Below are 15,630 nucleotides of genomic sequence, written 5' to 3'. Positions count from 1 at the left end.
CAAGTTCTATCACGAACTTCTTCTTCTGTCCATTCCTTCCTAGGTTTGAGAACCCTTGCAGAGGACCCTTCTACTTTCTTTGAATCTTCTGCCTTCGTTGGGTGTTCCCATCCATTCTCAACTATATTCCACATGTTTTCATCTTGAGAGTAGAGAAAGGCCCCCATCATAATCTTCCATTGTGAATAGTCTTCACCATCAAACAAAGGTGGGCAATTTATAGAACTAGAGGCTCTGTTATATTCACGTTCCATCCTTGACCACGGATCAACTAAAAAAGCTTTAGAACCTGCTCTGATGCCAAGTGAAAATACAAGGACAGAATATGATTTTCTGGAAAACGAGGATTGCAGTGCACTGATCAATCCTTACTGGGCAGCAGAAACCAAAATAACAAACTAAACACCAGATTTTGGTTACCCAGTGAAAACCTCAAGTATGAGATTAAAAACACTGCGGGGCTCTTACTCTTGAGAACCCAAAATAAAGATCATCATATTGAAAATGATATGTTCTTTTACAAACTTTGAATAGCACTAGCTCGGCTATAAGATTCACACAAAATCTAATACAAAGTTTTTCTTCCTTCTTGAACTCCTTCACTTGAACGATCTTCAAAACTTGTTCTTCTTTCTTCACCGTCTCTCTACTGATCTCAAGAGAGTTTTATGCATATGAAACTATGAGCACAAACACTTATACATGGACCAAGTGTTTTGACTCTTTTTGAAGACACAAACTCAAACAAACATGCAAGACTTTAACAATAATTCTTGCGTCCCTGAATGCTCAGATTGACCGTGTATCAAAACTTCAATCAATGCTTTATCTTGCGGCAACAAACCCTATAAAAAGATTTAACCCTAATACATATTAATTAGGAAAGAAACTTCCCTTATATGAACTCCACAAAACTTAAGGGAAACCAATTAGGAATGGGCACAGCCTCACAAACCCTAGGGCATCAATACTATGAATTTTAACCATCAGAAGGCCATTTAAAAACGTAAATTCATAAAAATAAAAACCTACTTTCCAAAATCGGACTCCACAGAAAAACTGACTGTAGACTCGGGGATTGTAACAGGTGTTGCAATCCCATGCTTATGCAAATGCATTTACCTGTTTTCCTGAGATCAGTAAAGAGTCTTCAAGCTTTGTATGGGAATGCCAATATGACATGTACAAGAATTGTACCTACATTATGACATCAAAAGCTTGAAGCAGACTCTTTCTAGATATGGTCTGAAAAGAATTATGTACAGACAGTGTCAGGCACTCCTATATCTCAGAAGAACTCCTATATATTACGAGCAGTATGTATTTTGAATAATTTTTTTTTTTTTTTTTTGTAATTTGTTACATAGTAATTCGGATAGTTGTTTGTTTCAAGCTGTGGAACATGGACTTCGTTCGATACTAGACAAACTGATAGCTTCGGTTTTTTAATTTCCAAAACTGAAACCGCACCGCTTTGGTTCAGTTTGATTTTGATTAGTTTACAGCGTTGATTTTAATAAATTGACCATTGTTTATAACAAAAATATTTACTTCTTTAATTGTTATTTTAAATAATTAGTATTTATACATGAAAGACAAAAAAGGCAAGGCAAAATGGAAAATTACAATAGGAATTCAAGCTTCTACTCACATAAATTAAAATTCCTAATTAGCAATAGAAAATTAAACACCTCTACAGTTGGGGAGAGAGACGATGATGTCCTGTTTGAGAGCATAAACCACATCTAATAAAAATATGAATTTTAATTTATAGTCTCGGAGTTTACTACAGTTGTTTTGTTGTTAGAGAGCATACAACCCACGAGTCCAATACCATTTAGTTTAGTAGCATAAACTGACATTTTTACGAAAAGTTAAGTTCAACCCGTGTGGTTATCAAAATTATGTGCGGAGTCTCATACTCTCATAGAGTGTACTTGTAACTAAAAAATTTAGGGTGAAATCTGGTTATCTTATTTTGTTCATCTTGGTAAAGTGGGACTAAACACCCTACTAATCCAAAGGATCCTCAACCCGTTAAGCGTGGATATAGAAAACCACAAAAATCCTACCTTAAATTAAGTCCTATTTAAAAATAAAAAAAATAAAATAGAAGGAAGAAAATATTAATGAATGCAATGAATTGACAATTTGACATGGAGCAGTCACCTAAAAACGATGGGACCAAAGCACAACAACAAATGGCGGTAAAGTAAACTTCCATTTGAATATACAATGGAAACTAGGCCTCGATTGCACCCAAGACGCCAAGACCCTTCCGCTGGGCGCTGGCATTGGCCGGCTGAACCTCTCAAACGGCACACATGTCATCTTCCTTATGGACCCACCACACACCCTCTTCCCAAATGTGATCCTTTCCTGTTTCCCTCATTTCTTTATTGGATTCGTACTTGGCCCAGGGTCATTACTGCCTTTATATATGTTGCGTCATTCGTACAATTCTAGCCACACTGGTACTGCACTCCCAAGTGTTTGATATATTGCCCTAACGAAAATTGAGAGGGCCAGCTTTTCTGCGTTCTGAGTTGCATTCTTGGTTAGTTAGTAACTTGATTTGAGCATTGTGGTTATGTTTCGATTGCGTTTTCGTTATCTGTGGGTTGTTTTCTTTCCTGGGGATGTTACTGATGAAATGGATGACAGTGCAGATTCCCTACCGACTACTAAGGTGGAGTTTTGAGGCTGAAGGAAATCGAAAATGGTTGCGGAGTCGGTTGCCCTTGACGTGATCAACAAGGAAACTGTTGATCTGGTGTGTGTAATGTAGTACAGTTATGCTGTGATTAATTTCCTCAAGTTTAAGTCTTCCTTGCCAATCTTGCTTTATTGATAATACTTGGGGTTGATTTATGCAGGAGAATGTTTCCCTGAAAGAAGTTTTTGACCATCTTAAATGCACAAAAGATGGTTTAAGCTCTGATGAAGTTAAAGACCGGTTGGATTCATTTGGTTACAATAAGCTTGAAGAAAAGAAGGTAAGAAAGCAAATGTTAAGCATGATGTTTATTAATGTTGTGCACCGTGGTTATCGTTGCTCTAACTCCTTGATTGTTTTTCTTTTCTTTTAATATGTAGGAAAGCAAATTATTAAAGTTTTTGGGGTTTATGTGGAATCCTCTATCCTGGGTCATGGAAGCTGCAGCTATCATAGCCATTGTTTTTACCCAAGGAGGGGTAAGTTTACAATATAAACCTTGCTCCTTTTATTACTTTTCTTTTCCTGTGGAGTAGAGTATGAGAATACAAAGTACTGAAAAACAAAAGAAGGTAATCATTCTCATGTTATAACTGAAAAGAACATCAAAATGTTTCTAAATTAATTAAATTGATCAAAAGAAAAAGAAAGATGGTTTTCTTCATACTGTAGTGAATTTGCAGATCCTAGATGGTGACATAACATATTTTTTGCAGAAAAAAGATGCTGATTATCATGATTTTGTTGGCATCATCGTCCTACTTATTATCAATTCCACCATCAGTTTTATAGAGGAAAACAATGCAGGCAATGCTGCTGCTGCTCTTATGGCTCGGTTGGCCCCAAAAGCAAAGGTTATTATCTTTAGAGATTTAAAAGCTAGTTCACTGCAGCTTGACCTACTATCTCTTCCTTTGTTTATTGTTGAATTTATTTCCTGTGTTAACCTTACATGGATCATTTATTGATCAGTACTTCTCATGGTAGATCGAACTGAATAACAGATAAGATTTCGCACATTGACATGCAATAAGAAACAAAGACATTAACTTTGGTTTGTATTGTCTTCTGACTTATTTCTTACCAGGTCTTGCGTGATGGAAAATGGAGTGAAGAAGATGCTGCTATATTGGTTCCTGGAGACATAATTAGCATCAAACTTGGTGATATTGTTCCAGCTGATGCACGTCTTCTTCTTGAAGGAGATCCTCTGAAGATTGATCAGGTAACTCGATATATGAATAATATGATGAGTATGTCATTGGGATACCATGTTACATATCGTGTTGAGAGAACTCCATTCATGAGTCAGAGTCAAAAATCATCGTTCATGCCATATATATCTGAGCCATGTCTTTCTCCCTCATAGTCTGCTCTTACTGGAGAATCACTTCCAGTGACCAAAAATCCTGGTGATGGGGTTTACTCAGGATCAACATGTAAACAAGGAGAAATTGAAGCAGTTGTTATTGCAACTGGTGTCCACACTTTTTTTGGAAAGGCAGCTCACCTTGTGGAGAACACAACACATGTTGGCCATTTCCAGCAGGTTTATTTCTCCACAATGTATTAACAACAGATGAGCTTCTCTGATGGCTCATGACAGATGAGAATAAGTTCTCAACAATAATCAATAATGTCGCTGCTACTTAATGATAACAAATTGTATTTGTTTCATGGTTGCAGGTTTTAACATCAATTGGAAACTTCTGCATTTGTTCAATTGCTGTTGGGATGGTGATCGAAATCATAGTAATATATGGAATTCATGGAAGGGAGTACCGTGTTGGTATTGATAACCTACTTGTCCTCCTAATTGGTGGCATCCCTATTGCTATGCCAACTGTTCTTTCTGTTACAATGGCAATTGGTTCACATCGCTTGTCCCAGCAGGTTTGTGAAGTCACTTTGGAGATTGATTTGAAAGATGAAATTAATAAATTTAATACACACTAATGTAACATCAAAATAATGGGCGGTACATATTTTATGCAGGGTGCCATAACCAAGAGAATGACAGCCATTGAAGAAATGGCAGGAATGGATGTGCTATGCAGCGATAAAACAGGGACACTTACACTTAACAAGCTCACAGTAGACAAAAATATGATTGAGGTTTTACTCTTGTCCCTTCAGCTAACTTTAACCTTAAACCGTGTGGTATACCATTTGCGGAGTATACTAAGTCACTTCACAGAAGCATACATATATGGTAAGCCAGTCACATCACATGAAGTTGTAACAACTTGTGTGGACTTCATCTGAGAGAAATCCACTAAGACCTATGTATTTTACAGACTTCTTAAATCTGGTGCTGTCAAACTCTCTAAAGTAGTATTTCTTAGGTAATCACCGAAGATTAAGGGAGCATACTACTGATTCTAAAACCCAGTCATGAATACAAATTTAAAGAAATGTCTATGAACTAGTCTTCCCTGCATATAAATGAAAAATTATGCTCCTTTTTATCTAAGTTCAACATATACTAATTATCAATTATTTTGGTCGGGGAAGGTTTTTGCCAAAGGTGTTGACAAGGATCAGGTTATACTTATGGCTGCAAGAGCATCAAGGTTAGAGAATCAAGATGCCATTGATACAGCAATAGTTTCGATGCTTTCAGACCCTAAAGAGGTGTTTGCAAATCAATCTTTCTAAACCATTGATTCTTATATTTAGCTTAAATTTTTTGCTGACTTTTATTTAAATTTTACGTCAACTAGGCACGAGCTGGAATCAAAGAAATTCACTTTCTTCCATTCAATCCTACCGATAAAAGGACTGCACTTACGTATATTGATGGTGCTGGTAAAATGCACAGAGTCAGTAAAGGTGCACCAGAGCAGGTGAATTCAATCATTAACATGTTTCAAATAGTCCTGTAAATCTCACCATGTCTTGCAAAATTTTGGAATCTAATCAACCATATTCTTGTAGATTATTAATCTGGCCCATAACAAATCACAAATTGAAAAGAAGGTACATACAATGATCGACAAGTTTGCAGAACGTGGACTACGATCCCTTGGTGTTGCTCGCCAGGTAATTAGTATCTTCTGAATTTACATTCCCAAGAATGCTTATTCTGTTCATATTCTGGATATGAAGAAGATGATTTCCTCCAGGAAGTACCTGCTGGAACAAAAGACAGTCCAGGTGGCCCCTGGGAATTCGTTGGCCTTCTCCCCCTCTTTGACCCTCCCCGCCATGATAGTGCTGAAACAATCAGAAGAGCTCTGGAACTTGGTGTCAGTGTTAAAATGATCACAGGTATATAACTGGATTTTCTGCTTTTACTGCTTTCTATTTGTCATCGTCTACAATTTCACTGAACTTATGCTCTTTCTATGCGTGCATAGGCATGCATGGTAACTTGATTTGATGTGGTTTTTATTTTTCTAAGCTCCAATTTTGAATTACATTCTGGTAGACAATTACTATGGGTTTAAAAGGAATTAAGGAAATCATATAAAATAATTACAATTTTGTTATGTCTTTAAGCAAAAATGGAATGTGCTGTCTATTAGACATGTAACCTTCATGCATCGATACTGTAGGGGACCAACTTGCAATTGGTAAGGAAACAGGAAGGCGACTTGGGATGGGCACAAACATGTATCCTTCTTCAGCTCTTCTTGGTGAAAGTAAGGATGGGGATCTTGCTACTATCCCCATTGATGAACTCATTGAAAAGGCTGACGGTTTTGCTGGTGTTTTTCCTGGTTAGTCTTGTACTTCCATTATTCAATCGCTGTGGCTTGACTTTATTTCCCAATTTTTCTGATCATAACTATATCCTTCAGAGCATAAATACGAGATTGTGAAGAGATTGCAAGCTCGAAAGCACATCTGTGGAATGACTGGTGATGGAGTGAATGATGCTCCAGCCTTGAAGAAAGCTGACATAGGAATTGCTGTAGCAGATTCGACAGATGCTGCCCGCAGTGCTTCTGATATTGTTTTAACAGAACCTGGGTTGAGTGTAATCATTAGTGCTGTGCTAACAAGCCGTGCAATTTTCCAGAGAATGAAAAACTATACGGTAATCTATGAACTGCTACAAGATTTAGTTAAAGCTTTAACTGTAAGTTACAACAAATGCTTAATTTCGTTTTTTTTTTTTAATTATCTTTTTCTTTCTCAGATATATGCCGTCTCAATCACCATACGTATTGTGGTAAGCTTCCATTTTAAGTTATAATCTTGTGTATGGAAACTTTTTTAATGTCTGTTGGCATAGTTCTTATCTCGTTCCAATATGAATCTGTAATACAGCTAGGGTTTATGTTGCTGGCTGTCTTCTGGAAATTTGACTTCCCTCCTTTCATGGTTCTTGTCATTGCTGTTCTTAACGATGGTTAGCATTGCTAGTTTGACCCTTCTCATTCATTTAATGGACTTTTCCATGACTTCTTCATTTTGTAAACAGATTGTGACATTTTTTTTTTTCGTCCTGCCACCATCACCTAACTTGTTGCTGTCTTTTAGGTACTATCATGACCATATCTAAAGATAGGGTCAAGCCATCTCCATTTCCCGACAGTTGGAAGCTCAGTGAAATTTTTGTAACTGGGGTTGCCCTTGGTAGTTACTTGGCACTGATGACTGTTATATTCTTCTGGGCAGCCTATGAAACCAATTTCTTTCACGTAAGTGGTCACCCTTTTCTTAATATGTTGTGATGAAGTTGGTGAACTTCTAGTGTTTTTTGGTTGGCCGACAAAATGCAGGGTGCCCTTTCAGACCAAAACAGATAGCCATCATTGCGCCTTCTTTTTTTTTTTCCTGTTAGATATAGTTTAGATAGTTTAGATCATCCTCTGCCATATTGGTTGGATACTTAAAGTTCTTTATTACTTTATTGATTTATGACACAGACATTCTCCCTTGCAGAAACATTTTGGTGTGGAAAACTTCAATCAACATAATCTTGATATGAAAAATCCTTCTATTTCTACTCCAGTAAAAGAGAAGTTGTCTTCTGCTTTGTATCTCCAAATCAGTACCATCAGCCAGGCGTTAATATTTGTTACTCGCTCCAGGGGATGGTCCTTCACAGAAAGACCAGGCCTTTTGCTTGTAGTAGCCTTCATCATTGCTCAACTGGTACTGAATTTCAGTGAACTTTATGCTTGAAAAATTAGGTCATAATATTTGATACTTTCAATGGCAAGACTTGCTTATGCCCTGCATGACTTTGTAGATTGCTACAGTACTATCTGCCACTGCCAACTGGGAATTTACAAATATCAGAAGCATCGGTTGGGGTTGGACTGGTGTTATTTGGTTGTTTAACATTGCCACTTACATGCTACTTGATCCTATCAAATTTGCTGTCCGCTACGCACTCAGTGGACAGGCATGGGGTTTAGTAGTAGACCAAAGAGTGAGTAAATCTTACTTCCTCTAGATCAGAAATATTAGTGATAAGTTTCTTAGAAATAGAAAATGTCAATGAATGAATAATAATAAGAAACTTACTTAAGAATTTTGACACAGAAAAACAAATTCTAGTGTTCCAACATCCTTAGTTTTACTATTTACCTCAAAATTCAAACCTTATTTGATATCCATTTATGGGGTTTACCAGACTGCATTTACTAGCAAAAAGGATTTTGGAAAGGAATCTCGCGAGGCTGCATGGGCAGCTGAACAGCGAACGCTACATGGACTGCAATCTGGTGAAGGGAAAATATTTTCAGAGAAGAGCACTTTTAGGGACATTAATCTCATGGCAGAAGAAGCTAAAAGGCGCGCAGAGATTGCAAGGTTAGTCTTTACAAGATGCTTGAGCACCATGGTGTCCCATATACTATTTTTATGGTAGAACTTTTGATTTTCCTCGTGTTCTTCAGTTTAACAGTTTCGTTTATTCTGTAACGTTCTGCAGGATGAGGGAGCTTCACACTCTCAAAGGCAAGGTGGAATCATTCGCAAGGCTTAAGGGTTTGGATATTGATGCCATGAACCAAAACTACACTGTCTAACTTTGTATTCTCCTTTATACCTATACATATATCTTTTTTTGTGTTTTCGTCAACATATACCATGTCCTAGCAGGATTTAATCAAATTTATTTATTTTAATTCATTATGTTACTTTTACATGAAAAGTCAGATGGAATTGCTCTTAACATATGCCTCTTTGATCTCATGTATGTTTGGATATTACAATGACAGAGGAATTGCAGAACCCTCCAAGGCTCCAAAGAAATAGTCCAAAGTTATTCATATTGAATATTACAAATCCTTGGCTTAAATAAATCTAACTAATTGACAACATAGTCTGATCGATCACTCATTTTCTTCACCTTCTCATCCTTTTCGCTAGTCTGATCAGTATTCCAACAATCTCGATGAACCACTCATCCCACCTTGCAATTGCAACATCTGCTAGAACTACTCCCACCACCAACCCACTCCCTAAACCTGCCAAAGCAAATTTCAAGTCCACTTCTTCTGACGTTGAATGTGGAAATTGAATGTGGAAGCTTAAAGCCCTCAGGATTTCCACATTTCTTTGGCAATGGATCTCCACATAATCCGGGATTTCCCTCATATGAAGTGATGTCAAATGTAAAGAGTTGAGATCCACTAGGTACATGACCTGTGAGATTGTTGTGGGAGACATTGAATTTTTCAGAATGAAAGCTGTGAGAGTTGCTGAGGAATCTGTCCTGAGAGTTTGTTCTCTGAAAGGTCCAATGATTCAGCAGGGTCAAGTTACCAAACGATGATGGGATGTAACCGGTGAAAGAATTATTGGAAATATTCAGCAAGCGAAGCCCTTTGAGTTTCCCAATGAATTCATGAATATTCCCTTGGAATTTGTTGCTAGAGATATGGATGCATGGCTATAATATATCTCAATACCCTTATTTGCATGTTATCGAGATGGAACATCGTAAGTAATAGTCATAGCTATCATAAGAACTTTTCTCATGTGTGGGAGAGATGCCTCTCATGGCATATCCAGAGAACATTTATTCAGTTGGAAACTCGCCTATGGAACTATTGTAAGACAAATCAAGAATGCGCAACTCGGGGAAATGAACATTCTTTTTAAGTCGCCCTATCACACCATAGAACCCATTATGGCGCATTGCCAAAATTTTTAGATTATGAAAAGTTCCCAACCAAAAGGGGAAAACATCATCAAATTGATTGTTTGACAGAACAAGAAACTCGAGCCATGCACAATTTTCTAGAAACCTTGGTAATTGCCCCTGCAATCGGTTATGACTGACATCAAACATGTTCAGTATGCAGCTTCCGGCGGGGTATGTTTGAGGAAGAATGCCATGAAATGAGTTGTTTCCAAGATTTAGATATTCCAGATAAAAACTAAAGTTTCCGACACATTGATGTAACATGCCATTCAACTTGTTGTTTGACAAGTCGAGGTAACGAAGACGACTCAGATTGCAAATTGGTGGTGATACTTTTCCAGTCAAATTGTTGTTTCGAAGATTTAGACCTTCGAAATCATTACTCAAATTCCCGAGGCATACTGAAGCACACCACTCAACTTGTTATTCGACAAATCAAGGTTGAACAAAGTACTCATATTGCAAATCAATGATGGAATTTCCCCAACCAATTTGTTATCTCCAATTCTATAACTTAGGATGGTCGTTTGAGGTATTGGCAACAGCCCATGTAGATTGTTGGATGTAAGATATAAGCCTTTCAGGTTGACCCAGGGAAGGACAGCTGGAGCTTGGTCAAAGCCTGACAAAAAGTTATGAGAAATGTTCAAGGACCGAAGAGTTTTTGTGCTTGTGTTCCACATCCATTTTGGCACTTGACCTTGTGTTGCCTCTAAAAATCACCTCGGCGCCCTAGATAGCCGAGAGATCAAGGAACAAATGTCCTTCTCGAAGAATAGTTTGCGGGGCGTGCCAGCACACGGCCAGAAGGCCAAGTGTGCAATTGTAGATGTAGTAGATGAAGTGCGCGTGCTCTAACTTATCAAGCAATTGTTGGCCGAGGAAGGAACTGATTCTCGGCCGATAGTTCGCTGCCTTTGGATCAAGGACTTGATGGCTGAAGGTCGGGTGGATTGGGTGTGGTTGTGAGAGTGTGAGTGAATATGAATTGTTTGGTCACAGGGCTTAAGTCAATTGGATCCAAGAAATAGCAAGTAACAGTAAAAGTGAACTCGTAACGAATGAAATCTTCAAGATTGATAGCTACTATGCGACTACGAACAGTAAATAACATTATCAAACAAATAAAGCATAAAGACAATAAGGAGCAAATAAAATATAATAACAACGAAACTAAAATCTGGAACGGCTGAAAATTATTAACTATTGTTTGAAAGAAAACAAAGAGAACAATTCAAAATCGATACTAGGCTACAAGGAAAGTAAAGTAACTGAGATTGTAACTAGCAGAGCAAACCAACTAAGGAAACAGACGGAAATTCTACCTAAGCAAAAGATAAGACGAAAACAAGAAAAGCTTGATGGCTTGAGTTTCTGGAGTTGTGTGTGTTTTGTCTTCTGTCGATGCTTCTTTATATATTGGCTGCTTTGTGACTTGAACTGATCTCTTGGCTCTTTGAAGTTGAGTGGAATTCGGCATCGTCTTGGCTTAGTTACTCTATCTTGATTTGGCTCCAATACTTATCGTCGGCTGACTTGACGCTGGATTCTATCTTGATCGGCTCTGATGGTCGTCATCAACGGTTGTAATTAACCTTGAAGTAGACTATCTTGGATTGAACTCTCCTTATCGGCTAACGAACTTCAATTCGACTGAAACACTAACTTGATCAAATTTCATCTTTATCGCTTATCGGCCTTCTCTGTCAATCGGCTGCTTTCTTTCCAAGTTGCAGAGTCCAAGTTGGAAACTGACTTAAGTGATTTGAGCAATTGGCCGATTGTCTTTTAGACAATAAATCTCTTTTCCGAATTAATGATTACGGGCCGGCCGATAACTAAAAGCCTAGCTTTGTCTGACTCGTCTTGGACCAAACGAAGTATCCAATTACTCATTGGCCAACATTTCTGGCTACCGGCCCAAATTACTTGTTGATCGGCTCATTGTAATTAGAAGCCATTCAATAACCAAACATCGATAATCCTCAATTTAAAAGTTCTAAGGTAGAACTGAGAGAAATCTGATGGTCGTATTCTAGTAAATCGATAATCAAAACTCCACACATCGGAAAAAATCACAATTGATACTAAACGTTTTCCATACTTAACCAAACACACACCAACAAGCTCCATAAGTTACAAGGAACGCAACCAGCCAATTTCAGAGGATAGAATCGAGCCCCACGCGCCCCCATGAGCCACCAACAGTGGCGGCGCATGGGCCCCACCGGCCGCCGGCCAACCCCCGAACTAGGTATCAACACCTATACCAAAATGTTCCTTACAACATCCCCAATAATTTTCTCAACTACAACATTGATCAATTTTAAGTCTAAAGGCCAGAATTTACCTTGAAAGCAAAATAGAGATTTTGAAACCCTAGAATTTCAATCCTTCGATTTGTGCTCCACACTTCCAATTGGACCAAGAGACTTTGAGGTATGGCTGTATGATCTAAGAGCTCAAAGACCTAACAAGAATCGTCGCCGGAGGTGGTCGAAAACTCGAGTTCCGACCAAAACCTGAAAAACGGCGACGTAGTGATCTTCTTCTCCTTGCTGCACCTTCCATGGTCCAAGCCAAGCCACGAAACCACCCTAAAATTGAATAGGACAGCGAGAGCTTTTCAACGATACCTGTGACATCAAAATCCATCACCGGACGAAGGAGAAATCGTCGGCGAAAGTTGACGGGGTCAGGGGGGGGGGGGAGGAGAGAGAGAAACTGACGGGGTAAGTTAGAAACTTACCACAGTAACTCCTCCTTTTATAGAAAAATTACCATGGGCAGTAACTTTAGTTTTTTGACCATAACTTTAGCATACGAACTCCAATTTAAGCGTGCCACATGTCCATGGACTCGGTTTGACGTCCTTTACAACTTCCGTGAAAAAAAATTTCTCAAAAACTGACTCAAACAAAAAGTCAACTTTTTGGTCCACTAAAAGTATCGAAAGAAAGTAAAAAGGTAAAAGTAATTATCGTTTACCGTCCAAATGACATAGTAAATTGAGGTTCGAGACGTAACAGACTTTTTGATGAAGAAAATATAAACCTAGTAGCAAACATTGTAAGTAAATTGGGCTATTACCATTCAATACATGATTTCCCATGATCACAAGAAAAACAGAAGATGCAGTGGACTTGGAGAAAAATTCTTCTGTCTTCCCGGTGGTTCAAGGAAACAAAGAGTGAGATCGCAGAATCATGAGGAGAAGATCAAGGAGAATCATCTCACGTGATCTTGAGTTAAAGATGGTATTCATACCATATCAGTCTGCATGATTCTGAATTGATATGCATATCAATTAGAGTGATTGAATATTCACATCTGCATTAAACGTTTTTGATATGCATATCGATCATAGATTGGTTTTTCATAAAGTTAGAATGTTTTGAATGTTTATCAAAATCAGTTTGAAAACCTTCCCATTTTGATCTTGTTTTTGGTGACAAGAAAAGATTTGATTTAGGGGGAGTTTTGCTCCCCTATAAAAGGTCTTTCAAACTACATTCTACATGTAGGGTTTTTCGGTGTTTTGTTTTCTTATGTGTTGCATAGTCTTCACAAATTGATTTCTGGAAAAACTCTCCCTCTCATATTTACTTATTCATATCACTGCATTATTTCTCTCATATCGTATTTGAGATCGGTGTGTCCTTGATACAAGGTGAAAGAGAAAGATTGATTTTGTAAAGCTCACCTGACTTTGAGAGATTTGAGTTTGCAGTATAGGTTATTCAAATTGTATACAAGTTAGCATTGTTTCTTGTAACGTGGTTGTGTTGAATACCACGACTTGTGATCTGTAACAATTTGATTCATATTAGATTTGTTCCTCGTGTTGGCTACGTTAAAAGCCACGCAGTGAAGTTTCCTCAAAGGTGAGGTTTACACTGCGTCAGCAAATTCTTGTGCTCTTCATTCTTGAGTAGTTTAATCACAAAACCTTGTTTACTACTTAAAACCATCTAGTTCTTATTCCATCTGGTATTTACAAACATAACTTCTCCTATTGGATAGATACTCGCATTTCGTTCTCTCTCTCATAAGTTGTAGTATGAAAATCTAGCGATCTAGTACGTGTAGGCTCCAAAACGCCCTCTAAAGACGGAAAGCAATGTAAAGCATCAGAGCGGCACAACCTCCATTTCCTTTTGTTCCAAACGAGCTCCCAGTTCCTCTCTAATGCTATGATCACAGCTAGCCCAAATGGATATGCGCCAATATTCCACTCTCCTGTTAAAGAGTAGGTTATGCTTGTATGGGTCAACGTCCTTGATTGATGAGTCTTGGATATTGTTTTGTGCACCAAAGTTGTTCGATAAAATGCCAAAAACAAATTTGATTGCCGTGTCACAAAGAATCAATTTCCATTAGTGATGTGGTGACCTGGCTGACTTATGATACTGCAATAATCCGGTGATATAAAAGCCAGGACAGGTAGTTATCATGAAACAACGAACTCCTGTGAACTCTTGAAAATTAGTTACTTCATGAAATGCAATCAATTACATCTACGAAGTGGGTAATGTACTATGTACCTTGCTTGCACAGAATAACTGGGCAAATTATCAATGCATTTTCGCATTGTTGATGGGCTGCTATGACAAGGCTTCTAAAGAATAGGAATGTTGAGGAGTTCCACTGAAAGAGGTTGGTGTAAGAATTAAAAGAATATTATGGTATTCCTAATTAATAGTGGAATAGCCATTAACTTGTTAGGTATTCCTAATAGTGGTTTAACCATTAATTTGGTGGATTAGCCATTAATGTGTTGGTCTCCAACACTACTCACACTAACAATTAATTATGGATCATATGAAGTAATTGGGGCTTATGTGTTTTCCATATATGCTTATGTGTTTTCCATATATGATTTAATAGACTAATTGTTGAATCCTAATTAATTTGGTCAATTCTATTCCCATGATGGATGGAAATAACTTAAGTTATTAATAGAAATTGGTCCTCTCTCACCCTATAAATACCAAGTGCACAATTTCATCAGTGTGTACACATAGAAGTACTAAAACACGTATGAGAGCTTAAGGTGCAAGGGCTAAGAGAGAAACCATTTCTTTTGGATTGACGATCTCGCCAAGTTCCTACATATTGGTATACTACATATTGCTCTAATGGAACAAGGTATGTAGTTTATGTTTCCGCCTTACGATTAATGTTGTGAGATCATGTAAGTTCTAGATCTTGGCTTTATGTATTCAATATCTTACAGTTGGTTCATTTTCTTTTGTACATTTGTATAGCTGCCATCTTAAGAAATTGATTTGTTCTCACATTTCTCCAAATTTACTGTTTCTCTCATTGTTACTTTCGATTTTATTAAAAACTTTCTTCGAGCAATAGGTAGCTGCATTTTTTCTTTTGGGAACATTATTCGTTTTGATATCTATTACAGTATTACCATTCATAAGCTTCATGCTCGGAGCATATTCCAATCCTTAAAATGATACAAGCTTAATGTAGAACGTACTCCAGAACAGCGTGAAAAAACAGATCGACTCTATACTAAACCAGAAGAAATAAAGAAAAAGATAGGCCAAGAAAGTACCCCCACAAACAACTCTAACAGAATAAGACAATTAGATTTAGTCTTGGAAATATATGTACAGATTTTGGTTTTTTCCATATCTTGCAGAGGTGTTTGTGACTCTGTACTTCAGCGGAAAGGTGGGAGTCACATTAAACACCAAGACATTGCGATTTAAATCACTTTATTGTAAGTTGTAACTAAAGTAATCATCATTGCACATTATTTAACCCACGATAGAGATAGAGTGATAGA

The 15,630-nt window shown here is 37.6% G+C and overlaps 1 protein-coding gene across 2 annotated transcripts; it reads left to right on the top strand.

Annotated features, from left to right (window-relative positions):
* Positions 1–2,309: 2,309 nt before the first annotated feature.
* Positions 2,310–8,871, top strand: LOC133715131 (plasma membrane ATPase 1-like). 2 transcript variants are annotated; one of them, XM_062141506.1, is made up of 22 exons: positions 2,310–2,557; positions 2,670–2,773; positions 2,877–2,996; positions 3,097–3,195; positions 3,433–3,570; positions 3,804–3,941; positions 4,086–4,265; positions 4,403–4,609; positions 4,712–4,831; positions 5,231–5,350; positions 5,440–5,562; positions 5,654–5,758; positions 5,842–5,986; positions 6,274–6,438; positions 6,520–6,758; positions 6,861–6,893; positions 6,992–7,073; positions 7,205–7,365; positions 7,610–7,822; positions 7,920–8,102; positions 8,307–8,485; positions 8,607–8,871. In XM_062141506.1, exons 2-22 carry the CDS (start codon positions 2,720–2,722, stop codon positions 8,701–8,703), a joined length of 2,901 nt encoding a protein of 966 aa, XP_061997490.1. In that variant the 5' UTR covers positions 2,310–2,557; positions 2,670–2,719; the 3' UTR covers positions 8,704–8,871. The 2 variants fall into 2 exon arrangements, with proteins under 2 accessions (XP_061997490.1, XP_061997492.1); XM_062141508.1 differs by lacking the exon at positions 4,086–4,265.
* The last annotated feature ends 6,759 nt before the right edge of the window (positions 8,872–15,630 follow it).

The sequence above is a fragment of the Rosa rugosa genome, chromosome 6 (genome assembly GCF_958449725.1).
Source record: "Rosa rugosa chromosome 6, drRosRugo1.1, whole genome shotgun sequence".
Classification (NCBI taxonomy): Eukaryota; Viridiplantae; Streptophyta; class Magnoliopsida; order Rosales; family Rosaceae; genus Rosa; species Rosa rugosa.
The sequence above is the reverse complement of the archived record's forward strand: the minus strand, read 5'-3'. Positions and strand labels throughout refer to the sequence as shown.

Excerpts from the sequence above, each read along its gene's own strand:
- LOC133715131 (XM_062141506.1), top strand. The coding sequence starts at position 2,720 with ATGGTTGCGGAGTCGGTTGCCCTTGACGTGATCAACAAGGAAACTGTT. Across the intron at positions 7,074-7,204 it reads CATTGCTGTTCTTAACGATG|GTACTATCATGACCATATCT; the intron begins GTTAGCATTGCT and ends GCTGTCTTTTAG. Across the intron at positions 7,366-7,609 it reads ATGAAACCAATTTCTTTCAC|AAACATTTTGGTGTGGAAAA; the intron begins GTAAGTGGTCAC and ends TCTCCCTTGCAG.